This window comes from Scleropages formosus, chromosome 22, assembly GCF_900964775.1.
Source record: "Scleropages formosus chromosome 22, fSclFor1.1, whole genome shotgun sequence".
Taxonomy (NCBI): Eukaryota; Metazoa; Chordata; class Actinopteri; order Osteoglossiformes; family Osteoglossidae; genus Scleropages; species Scleropages formosus.
This window is the reverse complement of record NC_041827.1, coordinates 5292389-5315679: the sequence shown is the minus strand read 5'-3', so window position 1 is coordinate 5315679 and position 23291 is coordinate 5292389. Positions and strand designations below refer to the sequence as shown.

The following is a 23291-nucleotide window of genomic DNA, read 5'->3' as shown; positions in this document are numbered from 1 at the left end:
TAAAAAAGCGAAACATCTCAGTTTCTGAAAAATAAATGGAGAGGTTTAGCGCCGACACAAAGCATTGCACAGCACATGAAATGCTTCTTAGTAACTTCTTTTTCTTTAAATAAAGTGTTGGGCCACGCAATCGCTCCAGCCTGAAATTCTGATCACTGCTGTGCATTCTAAAACCGTAGACAAGTCACTGTCATGTTTACTTTCCCGAAATATATTTCTGTTGAAGCTGCCAAGTTTGAGGCACCACATTTTTCCAAGGTGTTTTGTCCTTGGAGTTTTGCATTTTAAATGTTTTCAGCCTTTTAGCAAGAGCTGCTGATTGCATATTACACTGCACAAACATTGCAGGAGCATAAATGTTTGATCGCTCTCCAAACGCACAACAGACAGCGGCTTCGTGCAGCACGACTAGGGGTGTCTGCAGGTCTTAAATCATGTATGGGATGAATTAACCCTCTTACTTGTCCTACGACATTACAGTTACCAGTTCCTTCACTCACACCTGTCTTTCTCCCCATGCATGTGATGAATGTACACACACTTTTCCCTGCTCGGTCATCACTGTTCATGGAGTGCCGCCGACAAAGATGTATTACCACAGTATAACGAATGCAGAAGGAGATGCAAAGTCTTTTAGAGAAACTATGCTTTGCAGAGCAGAAAGAAAAAAACTCTTTCTCAGCACTGATTACACACTCACACACTAATGGAATTTTAAAGTGCTTCTTCCCCGACAGCAAAGTAATATCCTACCGCGTATACTGTACGTCCTTCGCTGGAACTAACGCAACACTGAGAGCACGAAGACAGGCAATTTCTTGAAAACATAAAGCTCCGGTTGGATCACTTTGTGAATGGGTAGATAGTGCAAATTAATTAACAGGCAGAATGTAACTAACCCTGCCCAACCCTTTCACACTGCTGGAAATGTCAAGGATGCTCCCATCCAGACTCCACCAGAGGCCCCTTGATCCAATCCGGAGAGGAGGCTGACAAATTAAAATTAACTTTGCGTGCGAATTACGTAGGCAGCAGAAATATCCATAGGGACATCCGCTGGTGTAGCATTGTGGCGTAGCTGTATCCTTGTCAGTGATTTCAGTGTCGTACAGAGTGATGCTCTCACTTCAGGGGCTGGGGGTGAGATGGGCTTCAGGTTGGAACAGAAAAACAGGCAGATCCTGTGGGCCTGCATTCGTGGAGCAAATACACGCGTCGGCCTAAGCGGCCGTATCACATGGATACGTAAAGCATTATGGATTATCACGGATGTCATTTTTACCATGGCGTATTTTGAGCAGGCAATTTAAATGTAGAGCAGAATACATTTTATTCTATTTTTGTTTCTGAAGCTCCATATTGAAAAGTAGCACATTTTGGTGAGAGTGAAAGATTCTGACAGATTGAATGTGAAAATAACATTTGCATTTTACACCCAGCTAAAACCTTGCTGACAGGTTGGTTGCCATGCCAACCATACAAAAATTCTCCTACTACACAGGTGCAGCATATGGACTCTCTTGCAACTTGTTACTGTGGTTTAACACTTCCAGATTTTCCACATGTATCTACTTCTGTAGCACCTACGTATTTATGTATCTGTGACTCTCACATTTATCTGGGTTTGTTTAAATGAAAATTCTTCCTGAGATAAGCTGGTCATTATGTGAGAAAGAATCAAAGGCAGATAGTTTCTAAGAAAAGGGCCATGAAAGAAACGTGGAGTTGGACTCATAGAAACACTTATACTAAAAATATAATTGATATAAAAGAAAATGATATGGGTATAAATTACACATTACATAAAAAAATGCTGTTATTTTGTATAAATCACGTACCTTTGTTTCCCTGCCCAGCTTGTGTTTTCACAGCCGAACGTCTAATGCCAGTACATATCCTTGATGTTCATACATTTATTTTTAAAGAAATAAAGGGAAAAAGTATAGAGTGACTGTTTCACTGCAAGAACCAAAATTATTGAGACCTTGATACCATACCAGCTGGGTTCAGAACCAATCCAGGAACGAGAAACTTTGAACAATTAGCATATTAGTTGTGCCTGTTGACTTTCAAAAGGGAACTCTTAAGATTGAACGGTCTTCCCATCTCACTCTTATTATCTGAAAGTTTTGTTTTTTTTCCAAATGGTTTTTTATCACTGAGATGGACTGATGTCCCATCCAGGGTGTATCCTCCATCAGCCTTGTGCTCAGTGATTCTTGGATAGGCTCTGGACAGCCATGATCCTGATCAGGACAAGCGATTAACGAAAACGGATAGACGGGTGGATAGTTTTTTTCTCATTTTGGTTCTGTTGACACAACCTACTTAATTACTTTGTAAAAAGTAACGTACACAATACCTTAACCATCTCATCGGTGTTCTGTCAGGAGTGAAAAGTGAAAAGTGTAGAAGTATCTCTGCCTCCTCTGTAGTCTACTTTTTGGGACACTTCAGGGAAACTTCAATCTCCGGCAATCAGTAGGAATGAGAATTCTCATAATCCCCCCCAGCTCCACAACAATTACCGCTTTCTAATCTCTAGTTTTAAATTTCAGTGTTTATTCCCGCTACTTTGGTGTGTTAGCAGCACTCTGCATAGTGATGCACAAGCAGTGCGGGACCCCTGTGTTTGACAGTGCGTTAACAGCGGGCAAACAGGGTGTCGGCCGTGTTTCGACAGCAAGAACCCCTGAAGTGTGACGTACCGCCGTTCCTGTTGACAGACATCACTTCACAAGAGATTAGTCCGGGCTTTGAGCAAAAAATACGTGTAACTGTTTCCGTTGACTGTGTTGCACAGGTCATGTTACTCCGTTGCACTGTCTATCCATCTGTTTTGCACTGTCTCTGCACCTTGTTGAGAGTCTTTGTTCTATGTGTTTGTGTAGCATCTGTATGTCTCTGTATCGGCTGCTGTATGCAAATGAATTTCCTCCCAAGGATCAATAAAGTACTTCTTATCTTATCTTATCTTATCTTTTCTTATCTTATCTTATCTTTTATCTTATCTTACTTTATCTTCTCTTATCTTCTATTGTCTTGCCTTGTCTTATCTTATCTTACCTTTTTTTACCTTATCTCACCTTGTCTTATCTTATCTTTTCTCATTTTATCTTATCTTATCTTATCTTATTTTGTCTTGTCTCAGGCCCCTCTTCCTTTTCAGCTGCTTGTTACCATATCTTACTCTAATCGCTCTTTGTGATATTTACCACACCAGTGCCATAAAAGCAGGCAAGACCTCAGCAACGGCCTTATGCGAACATCTTTAAGTGGATCTGTATACTTAACCAGCCAGCTACCACAAACCTACTCACTAAAATGATTCATTTGAACAGTCGTGCTTATAGTGTGCAATAAACAGCGCAAAATCACTCCTGGTGCCGACATGCAAGGCTGCCCTAGGAAAAGGGGTGGCTGACCAGGGGGAAGCTCGCTCTCTCGCTTCCTTTTCAGCCACTCAGTGTTCGGCGTCGCTCTCCGACTGGCTTCAGTGCTGCTTGTGAGCAAGTGTGACGCATCGCTCCCGCACACGAAGCCCCCGTCCTCCAGCGCGGCTTGTGACGAGATGGAGTGTGACTGGCAGTCAGTAACCTGGAGAAGGAGGGAGGCATTCAGGGCAGAGACTGGGGGGGGGCAAGACTGGCGCTACCAGGGTCAAACACCCAAGAGGGCAGGAAGTTTACCGGGGTCCTTTCCTGAGATCGAAGCTTCGCAGTGAAGAAAAGTGGTATTATAACCTGATAGTTTACCCTCTCCATCCCTCTTTGGAATTATGGAAACCGTTGTGACAAGGTACTGGATGACATCACACATGAATTGCTATATTTAATAATGACCCCTGGTAAATATCACAAAGTAACGGCAGTCTTTAAAAGGGCGTTTTAAACCCTTTTCCCCAGTGCGACTCGGTTGTTTGAGGAGCAAGTCCACGTGTGACGCACTTACATGCAAGCTCCTCTCCCAGCCCTAGCAGAACTGCGCATCTAAAGCACACTCCTCCACGGCGTGTGATGCCTGACGCTAAGCAAGTATGACAGAAGCAAATAATGTCTGCTCCCATTATCCTCTCAGCCCCAAGGCTTCACAGGAGCCTTTAAAGGGGCAACATGGACAGAGCGCAACGCACAAACATGGTCAAGATACCCTCTGCAGCGCATACACGCTGACACGCATTCGGACCAAAGGCAAACAAACACGTGCGTGCACAAACATGAGCGCACGCACGCGCACGCACAGTCACACGCGCGCGGAGCTCCATCTTGCTGTCTGCCGAATCACATCCGGCAGAGCAGGACGTACCCGGTACCAGCCCAGCTGCTCCAGCGGCGGCTGCCATTTCTCCTCATTGTTTCTGCCAGCGACAGACCCTCAGCACTTAGGAACCGGGCCAGAGTCATTTATTAACCATGAATTGGCCACCCTCACAGGGCTAAACACCACTGGCTTCTTGTACTGCCAGTACCAATATTTATTTATCATGAAATGGCCAGCCTCACTCCATGCCTCAAGAGGCATTATTGCAAGGATTGTTATTTACTAACCACGAACTGATCCCCTCCCTCGTATTCCTGTGTTTAACTCCTCAGACCTACTGAAGTGATTGAGCTCAGAAATAAACCACAAGAAATTCTCTTTGATGGAGCAATATAGAACATAAACCTAAAGCCAGGTTTCAGCGTGAGCGCTCAAGCCAGCCAGTGTGTGCGACCCTCCCCCAATTACACGCACAGCGTGGACTATAACCAGTAATCAGTAACCAGTAATCGGCAGCCACGGAACAGGATCCCGAACTTAGCTTCCACAAACTATTGTTCTGCCTGATCTTTTATAGATTGGGGAGCCACTGCGACTGGAGAAACAGCAGAAATGTTAATGTTTTTTGCCTCCCTCTTCCTAAGAGGTGGGATTTTTTTGTTTTCCTCTCCTCGCTTGCCAGCTGGCTCCTCTTACCAGTTAACTATTATTTGCTGCTGTTCTGTACTGTATCTTTCCCTGGGACTTTGTTCAGTGTTCCATGTTACCCTGGTGAGAAAAGAGGCCTATGGACATTAATTTAGCAGGACTAAATATGCACCACAGCCAAGCCCCTAGCAGCATTAAAAATGTATCTAAATATGCTCATTTCTGAATAAATACTCAATCCTGGAGACAAAAAACTAAATTTTAAATGTGCTCTGATCTATCTTTTCTTGCATCGCTAAATGTTTCATCTGAAATTTGAAATCTGCATTATAAAACTGATTTTAGTACTGCTCGCACACCACTTTACTCCACGCTCTGGGTGCAGTAACTAAAGAGCTGACTATCCCTAGTGTTAGCAGTTCTCAGTTACAGAACAGCTAACACTAGGGAGAGCTAGCAGCACTTAGCAGATTAGCAAAACCAATATGCACACAGTCAAAATGTGTAAATACAAAACCACGAAATTAATGAAAACACCTGTCGTATGAAAAAGGGGTATAACAGTTCCACACACATTCCAAGTACACATTCCACTGATGCAGCAGTTTTCCACTGAACATTACCCTGTTATATAAGGGATGACTTTGTCCAAAAAAATGTATCTCCAGTGGCTACAATGATTTTCCCCACCAAATTCAACAGCACCTTCAGTAATGGAAAGAAGTCAATTCTCTATATGAGGAGCAGCAGTGCAGGGAGAGACTCAGGTTAGAGCCCTGCAGAAAGCCCAGCACATGGTCTTTGTCTCACTGAAGGACCGTGGACCACAAATTAAGAATGACTCCAAAAACCGGGCTTCTTATGGTACATTTCTATCTACATTCAGCAGCAACAATCATCCAAGAGCGCACAGGACAAGAGAGAAAACACCAACAAGGGTCACCAGCTGTGAATGCATTTATTTACTGTTTTAGTAGCCAGAAGCCAATTTTTTGCCACTCAAAACCCAATGACGTCATTGCCAATCCTTTTTGATGTGTGGAGCTACAAAAAGCCTTTCCGCCCCCTGGTGGCCTAGTGGAGTACTGACGTCAGCCACGAGTGCATTTTACTTTGATTTACCTCCCAGAAATCATCAGTCTGGGGTACAGGCTGTTGCGTTCACTGAATTAGATGATTTCACGAGTGAGTAATTCTCCTTTGGGTAAAATAGATGTCACAGGAATTGGTGAGACAGCTCCTAGTTTCTGGAAAGTGTTGCAAGTAGTTCATTAAGAGGGGTCCCAAATTCCATTCCTACACTTACATTTACATTTATTAATTTATCAGACACTTCTCCAAACTAAGCGACGTACATCTCATAGAAAATACAATCTGTTCATTACCTAGGAGAAAGAGACACACATAACATAGATAGATGCAGACGTGTGATTCTTAAGTGCAGTTTTGTTACTTTCCACCACATGAACCAAATCAAAATGCTCATCACGACACGAGTAGCTGAAAACTTTATCCGAATAATTAGAATATCCCGATTTCTGATCACCTTCCTAGTAATAATTTTTTTTAGACATATAGAAACATTTACGTTACGTACCTAAGAGGGCAGTATAAAGAGACAAGCAATTAAAATGTCAAAATGGTAACGTGGACAGTTATGTAAAGCGTACGTTTGTCAACAACGTAACTTTCAAATAATAAAACGTATAAACATTTTTTAAAAAACTTTAAAATTTGGTAAAAAGTTTAAAATGGGATTTTCCAACACGAAAAATTATCATGATGAGATATAAAACGTAAAAATGCCTAAAAATGTGCTATTTTCTGTTAAACCTGGTATATGAACACCCTAAGCTTTTATATTTAGCAGACGCTTTTCTCCAAAGCAACTTCTAATGAACTCTATGTAGTGTTATGAGCCCACACACCTTATTCACCATGGTGACTTACACTGCTAGATACACTACTTACACTGGGTCGCTCATCCATACATCAGTGGAACACACACTTTCTGTCACTCACGCACGATGGGGAACCTGGACAGTATGTCTTTGGACTGTGGGAGGAAACCAGAGCACTCGGAGAAAACCCACGCAGACACAGGGAGACCATGCAAACTCCACACAGACTTAGAGGGGGTCGAACCCATCGTCCTCTCGCACCACCCAGGTGCTGAGACAGCAGCGTTACTCATATAATTGATTCATATTCATACTCACACACACACACACATTTTCAGAACCGCTTGTCCCTTACGGGGTCACGGGGAACCGGAGCCTACCCGGCAACACAGGGCGTAAGGCCGGAGGGGGAAGGGGACACACCCAGGACGGGACGCCAGTCCGCCGCAAGGCACCCCAAGCGGGACTCGAACCCCAGACCCACCGAAGAGCAGGACTGCGGTCCAACCCACTGCGCCACCGCACCCCCTCATATTCATACTCATAAATCAATAATGAGGGGGGGGCGCAGTGGCACAGTGGGTTGGACCAGGTCCTGCTCTCCAGTAGGTCTGGTCTGGGGTTCAAGTCCCGTTTGGGGTGCCTTATGACATACTGGTGTCCCGTCCTGAGGGTGTCCCCTCCCCCTCCAGCCCTACGCCCTGTGTTGCTGGGTTAGGCTTCGGCTCCCTGAGTCCCCGTATGGGACAAGCGGTTTCCGATGGTGAGTGAAATCAATAATGAAATATAAAACTTAATCATTCATACACATTATATAAGGATAACTGAGACAAAGAATGTAGTAATCAGAGGAGAATGAAAACAAGCTTCTCATAGCACACACACATTCTCAGAACCGCTTGTCCCATACGGGGTCACGGGGAACCGGAGCCAACCCGGTAACACAGGGCGTAAGGCCGGAGGGGGAGGGGACACACCCAGGACGGGACGCCAGTCCGTCGCAAGGTACCCCAAATGGGACTCGAACCCCACACCCACTGGAGAGCAGGACCTTGGCCCAACCCACTGCGCCCCCGCGCCCCCGCGCCCCCCTGCTTCTCATAGCAATACCTTTATTTTCCAGCTTCTCCGCTCCGCATGTCGTGCGTCTCCGCTCGTTTCATCTTCTCCATCGTCCGCCAGAGGGCGCCACTGTCCACGGCGCTAGAAAGCGCATAACGCAAGACACCAAGGTTTTGAAACATCCTTGTGATTTTCATTTAAAATTCCTACTTCTACAACAGAATACTTGACAATACTGCTGTTACAGAACTTTTTTATGCATTAAAATCAAATTATTGGTACAGCATGCTCTAAAGATACTAAATCAAACTAAAAGTGTCCATAAATCTCTTTATGCCATCAGGCTGCAGGGTGTATTTCTTTTTTAAGACAGGGAACTGGTGGCGCGGTCGACGACAGTCTGATGTGTTCTCAACAGAAACACAGATTTTCTGGCATTGCTGTGACATTTCTTTGAGTAGGAAAGGAAGGCGTGTGATTAAATAGTGGGAGCAGCAGGTCTCCAAAAGCCGCTGAGAGGGCATTTCGAAGAGGAGCTTAGAGGAAGGGCTCAGGAGGTGTTGGCCCAGCTGACACGGTGCCAGGCTCCGGCATTCCCTCTTGGAGGGACCTGCTGCATGTCGGCACTGCACCCGTGATCAAGGCACATTCATTCCTACAAGGCAAAACAAATTGTATGTGACACCTGATTTGTAGAGCGAATGAGGGTACAATCATGCACGCGCAAAAAATTCATACACGATATTTATGGTTGCGTATATTTGTGTGTAACGTCGGCGGCAGCTCACCAACACTGCTACACCTCGGCTGTGACATTCCCTGAGGCTGGTGATCTCTTCGCTGACAGAACCCCTGAGATGGGCAACAGAGGGGAATCTACTGCAATCTTAATATCCCTTAAAACTGTACATGTGCTCTGATAAAAAGAAAGCTGCATTGGCCCTTAAGACAATTTGACATTTTGACAAGACTATACTGATTTAATGATGCTAAACATATAGCCTGTGATGCTTTCCGTGCCATAAAAACATACATACATACATTTTCAGAACCGCTTGTCCCATACAGGGTTACGGGGAACCGGAGCCTAACCCGGCAACACAGGGCGTAAGGCCGGAGGGGGAGGGGACACACCCAGGACGGGACGCCAGTCCATCGCAAGGCACCCCAAGCGGGACTCGAACCCCAGACCCACTGGAAAGCAGGACCGTGGTCCAACCCACTGCGCCACTGCACCCTTTCATGTCCTCTTATCAATATATGCAATATGCAACTAGGGCTGAATTTGTTGTTTGTTAATTTCACTGTTAGTTTTCTACTTTCACTGCCTGGACGAGTGTTGTTTAAGGTGGCAGTCGTAGCATGAGAGCGAGATTAAATCCTGCTGTGCTGAAAAGGTCACAAGGAATTCAAGTCATAGTTATCGTGGCTGCCATTATTTTCACACCAGCATATTGTCATTTACTCATAACTTTGCTCTCTTTTTTTGATTGCAATAAAGGAACAGCCAAGTTTATTAGATTCTGGAAGTCTCTGCAAACGATGGTGAATGAAACCGAGCTATTTTCTTTTCTCTGCGGTGCTTTTGCAGTTTGTGGCACTGTTGCCTCCCTACTCACGGACTGCTGGCAGGTAAAAATCCTGCGGGATTTCTTTAAGCTGGTTGTATTTCCTCTCCACATTTTTCATGCAGGTATTGCATTTAAACAGCATCAAATATGTTGCTTGATATGGGCCGCTTGATAATTTTTTTGTTTTGTCAAAATATATTTTAGATCTCTGTATTGCGATGAAAAAATAAAAAGTAAATAATATAAGAATTATATGCATATATATATTTATTTATATTATGGAAAGAGTGTGATAAAACTCAACCAGTGAGAACCCTAATTTGCAGTACAGGATAGGAATAAGACGCAGTAAAAGAAAACCTCAGTCTTAGCATTTAATTATCGGTGTAATTCACGCTGTGATTTATTGGCATGTTTTCTTTGTGTTCGCAATCCATGTCGTTGCCTTCAGATAAACAGCAAGGGTTCTGTTGTTCTGAGCATTCGTTGCCGGGGACTTTGGAGAGAGTGTGTTTGGGATAACTTTGTAAAGATGTGGACGTGTGACCAGTTCAGTTCCTACCTCAACCATCACCCAGGTATATCCAGTTCTACAACATAAATAAATTTACTGATATAAAATATGAAGGTCTGTTTGCTGTGGATTACATGCAATAATTATTTGTAAAACTCGAAGGCAGTCACATGTGACAAGCAGCTGAGCAAATTTAAGTCCATCTTCTCTTCATTTGGCATTTTTTACACAAACTTGTAATGGGAAAATGCATTGGCAAATGAAAGGCCAGTAACTAGTGGTTTTTTCCCCAGCTTCGGTTGTCATTACCAGAAGCCTCCTCACTGCATCGAGTGTAATGAGCTTGGTGGCCTTCCTGTCTCTACTGCTGGGGTCCAGACAATTTCATTACTGTAAAGAGGCGTCCACCAGGAGACTGCTGCAGCGACTGTCCGCAGGGATCAGCTTCCTAGTCGGTGGGTCCAACAAAATTTTGCATTTCCTGTCTGTGGTATTATGAGCAGGCTAACGTTAGTAATAGTTCTTTTAGTGGGACTAATGTGAACCGGATTAAATTGTCCCTATCATCGTCAAGAAAATTTAAAATTATGTTGCATTTTAAGGATATAAAACCAGTAAAGTGTGTATTAAATTAAATTTCTTGCCTTTTTCACTCTTATCTTAGCCTAGAATTAAAATCAAATATTTGTTCACATTTCAACGGCTAATAATTTTGTCTCAATGAATATCAAAAGTGAAACCCATTTGAAAAATCAGTAGAAACTGGACATTTTCTTGGCCATAGCTACACTGAGGACGCTATGCGTTTCATGTCTAACAGCAGGATATCTTGTTGAGAGGTGATGTTTCTCAGCCTGAAGGCCACAACCTAAAAGATTGTGATGCTGAAGTCCAGTGGTAATACTAACAGTTAACTACAGTGTGTTGTTTGTTGATGTTAACTTTTAATATACCATATTTAATTGCTCATTTGAAGCACATTGTTATCAATAATAATGAAAAAAGAGCTAGGTTTATTAAAGATTCTTTTTTTGTTCTGAAAGGGTAGTTAACCTGTTGTCTTTCCTAGTAAACTCTGGACAGAATGTAATAATCCAACTGCAGTGATTCCAGTAGTAATGCCAATAACGAATTTTAATAACCAATATTTCACTCGTAGGTTGCATTCCAAAGTCATTTCAAGCTACTAAATTTGGAATACTTATTCTTCCGTCCCTTGGAAGAAACAACCTTAAAATGTGATTTGCTAAGAACACATTAGACTGCCAGATTGTGAATGAATACATGAATAAATAAGCAAATTAATTACATTTATTCATTTAGCTTATGCTTTTCCCCAAACCATCTTACAATGTTAATCTACCTACAGTTATTTACCCATTTAAACAGCTGGGTAATTTTACTGTACAGTAAGTACCTTGCTCAAGGGTGCTACAGCCTGCAGTAAGATTCAACCCTGTAACCTTTGGCAGCAGCTCTAACCACTATGCTACCAACTGCACCTAATCAATAAAGAATAATAACAGATCATATTCAACAATAAACCAGTGGCTTACTCTAGTGGTGTGACAACTTGTCAGGTATTGGGGGGATCAATATGTGATCAATAGCAACAGAAGTTACAAATATTAGAGGGACACATTAGACTTGGCTGAATACTGACGGGCCCCCGAGCTCCCACCATTACACCTGTTCCTAAATCATTTCAGTTTTGTAACCATTAAACAGCAGTTCCATAACGCAGAAAGAATATTTTAACCATGTGAACATGATTGACTTTTTGTGTGTTTTGAAAGGGTCACCTTCTCTGAACAAAATATTTATGAGGGTCAGGAATAGCAAAAGGTTCAGAAATGCATGATAATCAACTGCTGAGCAAGGATAATAATATAGATTTAACAGTATCAAAACTGTAACATCTAATTTACATTTACATTTTACATTTATTCATTTAGCAGACGCTTTTGTCCAAAGCGACGTACATCTCAGCAAAAGCACAATTTCTACATTACATTAAGAGAAAGAGACATAGCTGCAGACATGTGACCCAAGTAAACCTAGTTTGTTGCCTACCACTTGCTGCATCGAGGTTCATCGTTCAAGTAGGTTCTCTGCTGGAATGGAAACTGAAAACCTCACATTGAAAGTCAAATGCCAGGCTTGAGAAATATTCTTTTAAACATTTTCTTTTTCAACAGGATTTTCATCCTCTGCAGCTATTGTTTGTTACTGTGTTCACGTGTTTCACATGCACAGGTTTGAGGTAAGTATTGCTTTGAGATATGACAGTAGGTACAGGAATTCTGAAAATGCTAAACTTTTGTTGTATTTCTAATATTCTTCAATATTAGATCAAAACTCCTTTGAAACGAAAGTATTGAGAACAAATGGGCTATTCAGCTGTACTCAGGGGAGAACTAAGCCCAGAATGTTTTTGTTCCAGCTGGGCAGTGAACCCCCTGATTCAATTTACTGCCCTGACTGAACCCATTTAACTTCCTCACGGAGCTCTTGGTGTGGTCAGGCAAGCTGGAAAACCAGTTGCACTCTGAAATACCCAACCAAATGTATGTGCTACAAGTTATTGGTTCTTTCCATTGGTACCTGGTAGCACAAGGGTTATGGCTGCAGGGAGTATAGTGTTGATAAGAGCTGTTGCCTTGCAGACTGAAGGTTCCCAGTTCAAATCCACCTTCTGTTTTACTAAACTTGAGTACAGTACTTAACCTGAATTGAATGATTTATGACTGCAAAGTATTATTCTGCTCTCCAGGTATCACTGAAAATTCCAGGATTCCCTAGCTTTGAATATGGTTACTCTCTTTGGCTAGCCATAGGTGCTACTTTGGGTGCCTTCACTACAGCTGTCATCTCTTCTTATGACATCTGTTGCAAGAGATCAGAAGTAAAGAACAGTATCAGAAGATGTGACAGCCTTCGTTTTCGAGAAGATGTTCTTACCACTTATGTGTAAATCCTGTGTGTTGTTTTAAGATGGCTAGTATTCTGTTCCAAGAGTCATTCTCTTACACTGAATTACTCATGATACTTAACTAAAAGATGTCAAATGATGTTCTATGAAATAAATATTCAAGCATTTACACGATGTGAGAACTTGTGTATAGCAGTGCTGCTTGAAAGTCTGTGAACAACTTGTGTCCCTTAGTTTTACCAAAAAAAACGGTTATTTAATGAGAAGCAGTGTTTCTCATGTGACATGAAAGGTGTGTAATGACCATATCATATGTTACTTTACAGAAAGTCATGTGTGTTGTACAAAAAGCAGAAAAGGTGCAAAAATAAATGAAGCCCAAGCTGCAGTGATGAAAACAAGCAGAATGAGGAGTGTGAATCATAATCGTTTATTCATTTTATGTTTATTGAAATATTTAACATTTACATTTTATAAGGTTATTTTATACAAGAATAATGACCATCCCTATGGCGCGCACACTTTCAAGCAGCTCTGCATAACAGCTTTGACTGTCGACAACATGATGTACCTAACTGCATCAACACATTAAAGTAAAAAGTCAATAAAGTGCTTTCACTTATATCACGCTGTTATCGTTCGGAATAAAAGTGATGCTCCTCAATCCTTAAGCAGCGCGCGCGTCTTATTCCTGCGCTGCGGTCCTGCCCCTTTAAGGGCCCGAGAGCCCGGTGGCCTCAGCGATCTTCCCCTTTATGGATTATTCAGCGGGAGCGCGAGTCGCTCGACCGTCCCCTTGATTGTGCTCGGTTTAGCGCACAGGTGAATTCGCAGAATAACTGGTACTAAGCCTTGTTGATTTACACTTCTTTCCGGTGTCGACACTCAGCGGCTCGTGACCGTACGGTCAAGTGTGGGAATTTCTTCAAGTCAAGGGATGTCGTGTCCCTTTGGACGTGATATTCATATATATTATATTGTCGTCGAAGTAAACGTGTCGCAGGAGGAGAGAAATTTCCGTCCGTAGTAGTTCCAGAAACGAGGGGATGAAGCTCTCGTGTTTGTAGCTCCGTTCGGCTGGTGTTCGCTCGGTGTTCTTTAAAGTCGGAAAGCGTCGTTTTTAAACTGTTTGCTCTTAGTTTCGGTAAACTGCACTCAGTACGTGTCGGATGGCTGCGACCTCAACACGGACTGTTCGTTAGTCGGAGCCGTACTCGGAACGTGTGAGGTAATTTTGTGCTGCGTAGGTCGTAGGAAGATCTGTGTTGAAAAAACCCAAAGTGGTATTTTATCATTAAATTTGCCGAAGAATGCCGGCACATACATACAGATAATCTCGATTCATAGTAGCGTATTTATTTCTAAGCAGTAAAATCTGTGGGGAGCCTCTCCTTCGGATGGTGCAGTGCAACAGGAGGTCCTGAGTCGGGGACAGTTGACCGCTACTTGTACTATGGTGGTGGAGAGGACGCTTCTCGCCGCGCGCCAAGGAGATGCGCAGACTCTGAAAGTGCTATTTGCGGAGAAGGTGCTGCACGCGGGCGTGAGGGACCCGCTGGGCGCCTCCCCGGTGCATCACGCTGCCCGGTGCGGGAAACTCCCCTGCGTGCGCTACCTGGTGGAGGAAGCGGGTTTACCCGGGAACTGTCTCGCGAAGAACGGCGCGAGCCCGGCGCACGACGCCGCGGCCACCGGCAACTTGGCCTGCTTGCAGTGGCTCGTGACGCAGGGAGGGTGCCGAGTGGCGGTAAGCCTTCTCTTCTGTTCTGTGTTGTTTTTCCTCAGGCCAGGGGGGAAACAAAACACCTCTATTCCAGTTTAAATTACTGTGAACTTCAGGAGCTGCATCTTAACCGATATCGAAGAAAAGAATTAATTTCAGGAAGAAAGAGCCCGTTATTATGGTGTGACTGAGCGAGTGCTTTTCGACCACCACAGGATTCCAGCAGCACCGGGTGCACCTGTTGTTCCTGTGTGCCGTCGCGCTCCTGCAACTTACATGCAGTAAGAGCAGTGGATTACATTTGTCATTCAGTCATACAGGCTTCAAAAGTTACATCACTTTACACTACATGTAGTACAAGTGGTGTATTTACTGTGTTCTGCTTGGTGTCCTCAAGACTGAGTGTTTGAGGGCCCGACTGACTGTCCTCCTCACCGAATGATGAGTTCCTCGCAAGTCTCGTGGGTTCACATGTTTCTCAAATATGACGTCTGCACTCACTAAATGTTTTATCTGTATATTATTTACCTAATCACACGTTTTCCCTCAATATGTTTGAGACTGGTGTGTTTGCAAATAAGTTCTGCCGGAGGTTTCAGAAGCGAGGCGGACTGCATCAGTCATTTAAAAAGATGTGTGATATTACTTTTAACTTTCAGTTGGCAATACATTTATTTTATATATGATTTTATTTTTAATAACTAAACTAAAATATGCATGATATTGGGTTAGCTGGTTGTGCACTTAGATAAAAGCAAAACATTGAGTAGAAAGTAGGCTACTAAGTGACACGTTCTGTCATAGAATATTAAAAAAAAAAAAAAAAAAATTGGTGGGAGGGTATCGGGATTTGTCTGTCCTGTGTTTTATGCACCTACTCTATCGATGAACCTCAGTGCAGCAAGTGGTAGGGAACAAACTAGGTTTGCTTGAGACTTTCATGTCTGCAGCTATGTCTCCTCTTAATGTAATGCATAAATTGTGCTTTTGCTGAGATGTACGTCGCTTTGGACAAAAGCGTCTGCTAAATGAATAAATGTCATTGTGGTTTTCAGTACTGTACTTGACACACACACTGTCTGAAACTGCTTGTCCCAAGTGGGGTTGTGAACTGGAGCCTAACCCAGCAACACAGGGCACAAGGCTGGAGGGAACACACCAGTCCGTTGCAAGGCACCCCAAGCAGGACTCGAACCCCAGACCCAGCCAAGCCTGCCCCACCACCGCACCCCCTTACTGTACTTCACACACTGTCTGAACCGCTTGTCCCATTCGGGGTTGCAGGGAGCCGTAGCCTAACCCGGCAACACAGGGCGTAAGGCTGGGGGAGGAAGGGACACACCCAGGACGGGACACCAGTCCATCACAAGGCACCCCAAGCGGGATTTGAACCCCAGACCCACCAGAGAGCAGGACTCGGGCCAACCCACTGCACCACCGCGCCCCCCTACTGTACTTCAGTTCAATTCAATTTATTTTTATAGAGCACTCTTCTCACACAGTGACACAAAGTGCTGGAAAAAAAGAGGATAAGACAAATAAACAAATAAGGCAGTTGACTATATACTAGAGAAATAAATTATCAATGCAGTTATTGAAGCTATGAGTAAGGCTACTGGTGATGGAGGGAAGGAAGAAAAAACTTCCAACTGAAAGTCAAGGGAGAAAAAACCTCTGGGGGTCCAAAGTGCCTGCGGCTGCCCATCACTCCTGAGCATTCGAGATTAATAAAACACTTTAAAGTCCATTACAACAAAAAGTAAAATACTTAAAACAGTATTGACCTTGAGGTCTTCTGTGCATGAAAAGTTTGTTGAACCTCATGATGGTGGAATTCCTGATGTGGCATTTTGGCAGTACTGCTGTGTAAAAAGACGCATTCCAGGTACTTTGACAATGTTAATGGTTTAAAGGAGATTTAGAGGAAACCCTATATATAGCTCGAAGGGGGATTAGAAACACATAATAGACAGCACACAAAGACGTAAGGCCATTGGCAGGAAGTCTGAAAAGCTGTTTGTACTAATGACATTTGAGTATTCGTTGCACGCCCTGGTCAATGTCTTTTTCCCCGTCTTTGTACTTCTGTTAACACTGGCAGCCAACTGTCAGTGTACATCAATGACAATGAACACTCATTCTGTTACTTGACCTGGCTAAAGCTTTCCCGCCAGTTGAACTCACTGTGGCTCCCACTTCACCAGTGCTAGACGTTTAAGTCCCACTGCATTTAGCAATGTCACAATATGACCAAACTGTGTGCAGCTGGTTGCTTGAGGTCCGAATGGAGTTGAGAGTACATCATCCTGAGACTCATTCGTTCACTTTTGTCCATGGTAGAGGACACTTATTTTTCATGTATCTCCCAAATTGTACATGCTAAAATGTGGAGTCATAACACCTTATATGTCTGACCATATAGAGTGAATGTTGTGCTTGTTGTGGAGTAGGGCTTGGAAAAATTCTGAGAAATTGTATAAATATACGCCCTGTGTTGCCGGGTAGGCTCCGGCTCCCCCGCGACCCCGTATGGGACAAGCGGTTCTGAAAATGTGTGTGTGTGTGTGTGTGTGTGTGTGTATCCAAAAACTTTCTTTGCTTGGCCTCAGGAAGATATAACAAATGCAGTAAATTAGAATGGACAAGAAAGTCATTTTGAGGGGGTACGGTGGCGCAGCGGGTGTGGCCTGTGCCTGCTCTCTAGTGGGTTTGGGGTTCAAGTCCTGCTTAGGGTGCCTTGTGATGGACTGGTGTCCCATCTTGGGTGTGTCCCCTCCCCCTCCTTTGTTGCTGGGTTAGGCTCTGGCTCACTGCAACCCCACTTGGGACAAGTGGTTTCAGCCAATGTGTGAGGAAAGTCATTTTTTCTGTGAGCTGAATCTTAATGTTTAACAACATCCGTCTTTCTGTAAAGCCAAAGGACTTTTATTTTCATAAGATCTTTATAGGGTCTTCTCAGGGTGGATATATAGAAATTGTGTGAATTCAGCTGTTTTGCCAAACCAACAAAGACCCTAAATATAATTGGGTTTAACACATTTGACCCGGACCTGTACATTACATTTAATTTGTAAAATATTTAGATGATAACTAATAGCTGTTCATAGCTGTTAATTATCATCTGTCTGTAGAGGTTACAGTTATGCAGCTGTTAAGTAACCCAGTAACTGAGCTAGATGGTGTTGTGGGAAGGGGGCCCAAAGCAACTCGAAAGGGAGTAATTGCTCTCTCTAAAGTGGAAGGGGTATAAAGCTTGTAAGAAGTATAATTTAACCTCTTTCTGTTATGGTACATGATAATGACATGCTTTAGTAAACAGCACAGTGAAAAAAGTGGAAATTGAGTTGTGCTGTTAATGTTTTATTCATGAAGAATACCATTCAGAGGATTTTCAATACTTTCAGATATTAGGCATCTTACACCAGAGACTAATTAGCTAATTAAAACTTTTAATCTTAAATATTTTTTGTTTGCATTCTATTGTGAACTTGATTTTGCCCATGATACCACACTGTGGTGGTTTGTTAAGATGTAGTGTTTTTATGTTATCCTTGCTTTTTGTGGCTGCTCAGTGCATTGATCCTGACATTTCTTCCGCCGTTCACTACTGGCAGGACAGAGACAGCTCTGGGGCCACTGTCCTACATCTTGCAGCCCGCTTCAGCCACCATGAGATAACTGAATGGCTATTGAAGGGAGGGGAAGGTGACCCCAAAGTGGCCACAGACACAGGGGCACTACCTGTCCACTACGCTGCTGCTAAGGGAGACTTGCCCACTTTGCAGCTCCTGCTGGGACACAGCCCAAGGTAAACCTGTACAACACTTCCACTTAACAGCAGCTGTTTCTGGCGCACAGTCTCCTGTTGTATGATCACAAACTTTTTAGCATAGGATATAAGGTACATTGTGTCATCGTAATAAATAACTTTGCTGGCTGTTGCAGCTTGTTTTGGTAGTTAATCTCAGTTTAACAGTTTCTGATGTATTAGAGTTGTGGTGCCATGCTGACTTTTTTCGTAATTATGTGATATACCGTAGGTATTGGTTAAATGCTATCTCTCCTATGTTTGAATTTTAATAACTCATTGTGTATATGGTTGAGTTTTAAAATGTTTAGATAAGCTGAGCAGGTGAAGGCTTATCTCTTTACCATTGGCCAGAATAACATGATCAAAGTTCCTGGTGCAGATAATTCCTTCCCAGCCTAGATTAATTTTAAATCACGTGTGTATTTGGGTGTATTTAAGACATGAAAGGTATATTTTATTATTTATATTTATTTGAATAAAGTTTTATGCAGCTACTTGGAGAAACCATCTGCTAAATGAATAAATGTAAAATGTAAATATATACTTAATTGTTTTTATTCTTATTAATAGCAAGTAAAGAATTGATTAATCCAAGTGAGAAAGTTCAAGGGATGATCAAATAAAGCATGTTTCACAAGTGCAAATACACTTAACAGTGTAACAGAAATTAAAATTGTTCTTATGAAAAATAAAAATGGTATTGAGTCCTGTGCTAATATTTTCATTCAGCTGGATTTCAATCATGCAATTTATTCATCAAGAGCTAAATCACAGCTAAATTTATTTACAGTTTGCAGCAGTAAAAATCATACATAGAGAAGATGTGCATTTTAATACTTAGTCTGGGCAGGAGATACCCACGATGTTACAGTGATGAGTATGCAGCGTTTATGAAAGTTGCAACAATTGTTTTTATTGCTTATTTCCTCATACCTCAGAATTGGGGACATGCGTGACCGTGCAATCAGGGTGAAAGACCAGACAGAACTAGTCAGCAAAGACCCATTCATTCACAAGTATTGTTTACCGTTGTTTCCCTGGTGACAAATAATAGCTGCCTGGCCATAAACTAATGAGCAGTTTACAAATCCAAATGAATAGAAATCTGTTCCCTAATAGGCTCTACAATTGTTGAGATGAAGCTTTGGTGGGACAGAGATAACAGTCCTGCCAGGTGCTTCATACAGCACTGGAGAAACATGGCTTTTAAGCATTTCATGTGTCCCTCTTGTTCTTGACAAGCTCTAAATATTCACCACTACAAAAGGATGAGTAACACCTAAAGTGCAGCATTTGTATAATATTGCCACATCCCACTACAATGCCTGTTCACTACCACCTCAAGGTCTTTTATTCTTTTTATTGAACCAGCCATTTTTCAGAGGACGGAAGGTATAATTATAGGCATGGTTCCATTAGATTGTAGCATCTTTCTCTTTCTCATGAAATATCAAAATTGTTACTTTAAGTGTAAAAATTCTCATCTACTCAGTGATGGCTCCTCTCACACATACTGTGTGACAGTGATGAAAGTTGTCAGTACCACAAGAAGTCTTTAAAAGTTTATGGAATTATATGTTTATTCATTTATAATTAAAAGTACAAAAGTAAATCAGTAAAAAATTTCTTTAAGATTGATGTATTGTGCCATAATGTACCTGTTGTGTTCTTTACAAAAATGTTGTGAAATTCACTTTTTAGTGAGTGACACAAATCAAGCTAAAACTATCAAAAGGGAACAGTCTGTTGGTAAGCAGACTGGCTGAATAATAAGACCTAAGAATTTTGATTAGGTAAATTTTCTGCTGGCAGCAAATACATAAGCTTTTACTGCCCAGAAAAGATCTTACTAAAGAGCTGCAAGAAAAGAATTAAGAATAAAGACTACAAATAATAATAATATTATGACAAATAATAAATGACATTTTGTCCTAATTTAAAAAATATGATTTATTGCTCAAGTGACCCCAATGATGCCCATATCAACACAGGAGCGAAAAACATTGCTGCATGCCTTCTCTGAAATGCATGCCAAGAGCCATTGTTATGTGAAAAACATAACACACTTGAATCTGAAAGCAATTTGTTCAGATTACACCTACAAAAACAAGAGGCAGAGAACCCAAGCCATGTTCCTCTCCCTTGTACCCTTCTTTAATTCTTAATTTTTAGTGTGTATTTTATTGTGCAAATGAACTACTAACTTCTTTTTAAAACATTACCATAATTTCTAAAGGAAACAATGTATTAAGTAATCTGGCAAAAATATGTCCAATTTTAGCAATAACCAATTAAGTTAATTTGAAACAAAACCAAAATTAGGTCACTTTTACCGCATTTGCAATATTGTCATACTCCACTCACACACACACACACACAGTCTGACCCGCTTGTCCCATATGGGGGGGGGGGGGGTCACAGGAGCCTAATCCGGCAACACAAGGCTGGAGGGGGAGGGGACACACCCAGGAGGGGACACCAATCCTTCGCAAGGCACCCCCAGCAGGACTCGAACCCCAGACCCACTGGAGAGCAGGACCCGGTCCAACCCACTCCACCACTGTGCCACCGCACCCCCTGTACCCAAACTCAGTCACAAGTTAAATCACAAATCTTGCCCACATTGCATTTGCCACAGTGTGTATGGCAGCCACAACAGCAAGTTAACTTTCTGGAATCTTCTGCTACACCTGGTGTACAAAATGGGCTCATTACTTTCACAGTGGCTTAAATGGGGGAATCCATGTGGTTAGACCTTATCCATTTTTGTTAATCTTTTTTCTCTGCTCATGTGTAACCCACTCCACTTGAAGTTAGTAACTCTGGAGGAAAACCATTTGGTTTTATCTTTCAGTTATTCAAACCAGAAAGGGACTGAACTTTTAATTTGCTTTACGGGGGAGACAATGTTAGTGCATACACTAATATGCAGAACAATAACTGGCATTAATAAATGCACCAATTTTCATACTTAACTAGATACTTAAGAACAACTGTGGAAGATTTGTTGCATTCATAAGGCATTTACAAAACCAAAACCCTTTCGGTAGCTGCATATATGTTCATGTGTTTGTATTTTGGCATTTTTTATGATTGCCAGCGCTAGTTCTCAAATAAGTATAGACTAAATTTCTGTAAACAAATACAGCTGCCAACAGCATACACCCTTATATGCGAGTTTCTGTTTGACTGGGAATGGCCTTGGTGATGTTGTGTGGATGGGATAGTATACTCTGTGCGTATGTATAGATTGTATAAGCTGGCAGGAGGTGGCCAGAATAGGCATGTATACTGAGTGAGACTTGGAGAATTTATGTGTTACTAATCTGGTAGTGCTTCACTCTCCCTTTGCCCCAGCTTGTATCGGTGAGATCCATTTTCCGCTATATTCATAAATGATTAAGGCATCCCTTTGCTTCCTGTTGACAAAGATCCAGCCAATGAATATTTAACTCTTGCTTGTTTTCTGTGGGATCTTTCTCTCCCTTTGAACAAAAGCTGGAGTCATCTCTGAAACTGTAGATGTGTGTTGTATTCCACTCCTTACACCCTGTGGGGTTCTGGGGGCCGTAATACAAGCTGCATATATAAGATTAGCTCACTGAAAAAACAACATTTTATTCCTTGCACAAAGACATGTTAGGTTGTCTTGGTGGCCAAATAAAGCAGGACCTGATGAGATTAAGGGCAAATACCCTGTTCACTCCCTGACCTTCTGCTGTGGCTGGGGATCTGGGACATAGTGTAATCATGTGGCAGGCATGACAGTTAGATTTGGGACTGGCGTAATCACTGGACACCAGTGACTGTCCACTGATCATAGCTAATCCTGCATGCATTAGGGGAGTGAAGCCAAAAAATTGGAATAATCAAATATACACCCTATTAGTTTTGGTTATACATGAGTGCGACTCCAAAATTACTGACAAAAAAGAAAGTTTCACAGTAATGTTCCAGTGAAATGTTCTCATTCATATATTTTTAAATGCACCACAGTTGACAAGACACAGTTGTAGTCTGGAAATAAAATACAGGCAATTTCTTTGTTCATTTAATGGTGCATCATTTTGTCAATGTGTAGAAAAATTCACAATGAGCAAGTTTTTTTTTTTTTTTTTTTTTACCTATTTTATCAATGCTTTTTTCCAAAAAGGGATAAAAATTTTCAGTTTTTCACTGCTGCCCTTTTTACAGTATTTGATGTTTTTGTGTGTATTTTAACTCTTTGTTAATGCTTTTTTGTATGCCTTTTCTGCTTTGTACTGTTTTGTTTTATGTTTACGCAATCAGTGTAGTGAATGCCCAGACAAAGAATGGTGCCACGCCGCTATACCTGGCTTGTCAGGAGGGCCATCTGGAGGTAGTGCAGTATCTGGTGAAGGACTGTGGGGCGGAGCCACGCATCAGAGCCAATGATGGAATGACTCCCCTCCATGCTGCTGCTCAGATGGGTCACATGACAGTCATTGTTTGGCTGGTAAGTTTGAGGACCATAGTATAGACCACTGTAGCTTAAAGGCTGATTTCCTTATTCTCATAGAATATGCTGCCACAGTTGTCAAATAGACATTTTGTGTGCAAACTTCCATGCACATCATGTGTTCTGTTCTTACTTTGAGGTCTGAAGAAGTGTGTCTGAAAATGTTTGTTTTCAGGGTTTCTCAAACCCTCTAGACCCTCTTGGACTTGCAGCTTGCACAGTAGAAAAAAACTGATTAATTCATTTGTATTGTACAGTACTATGAAAACATTAGTCCCTTTTCCAGGTACACATTTCATTATCTCACACACCAAAGAAATAGCATAAAAACAATTCTGATGTCTTTTCTCTCTTAGGCTCTATTCATAGATCGCTATAACTGACAGAAA

General features: G+C 42.1%; 1 protein-coding gene across 8 annotated transcripts in view; it reads left to right on the top strand.

The window, feature by feature from the left end:
• The first annotated feature begins 13668 nt into the window (after positions 1-13668).
• The window catches only part of LOC108918273 (espin-like), a 36444-nt gene continuing 26821 nt past the window's right edge, over positions 13669-23291 (top strand). For 7 of the 8 annotated variants that reach the window (XM_029247985.1, XM_029247987.1, XM_029247981.1 and 4 more), the window contains exons 1-3: positions 13669-14635; positions 18226-18419; positions 22713-22899. In XM_029247985.1, the coding sequence (XP_029103818.1) occupies positions 14342-14635; positions 18226-18419; positions 22713-22899 (675 nt within the window). In that variant the 5' untranslated portion in view covers positions 13669-14341. The remainder of the gene's footprint in view (positions 14636-18225; positions 18420-22712; positions 22900-23291) is intronic. The other variant, XM_029247980.1, reaches the window with a different exon arrangement.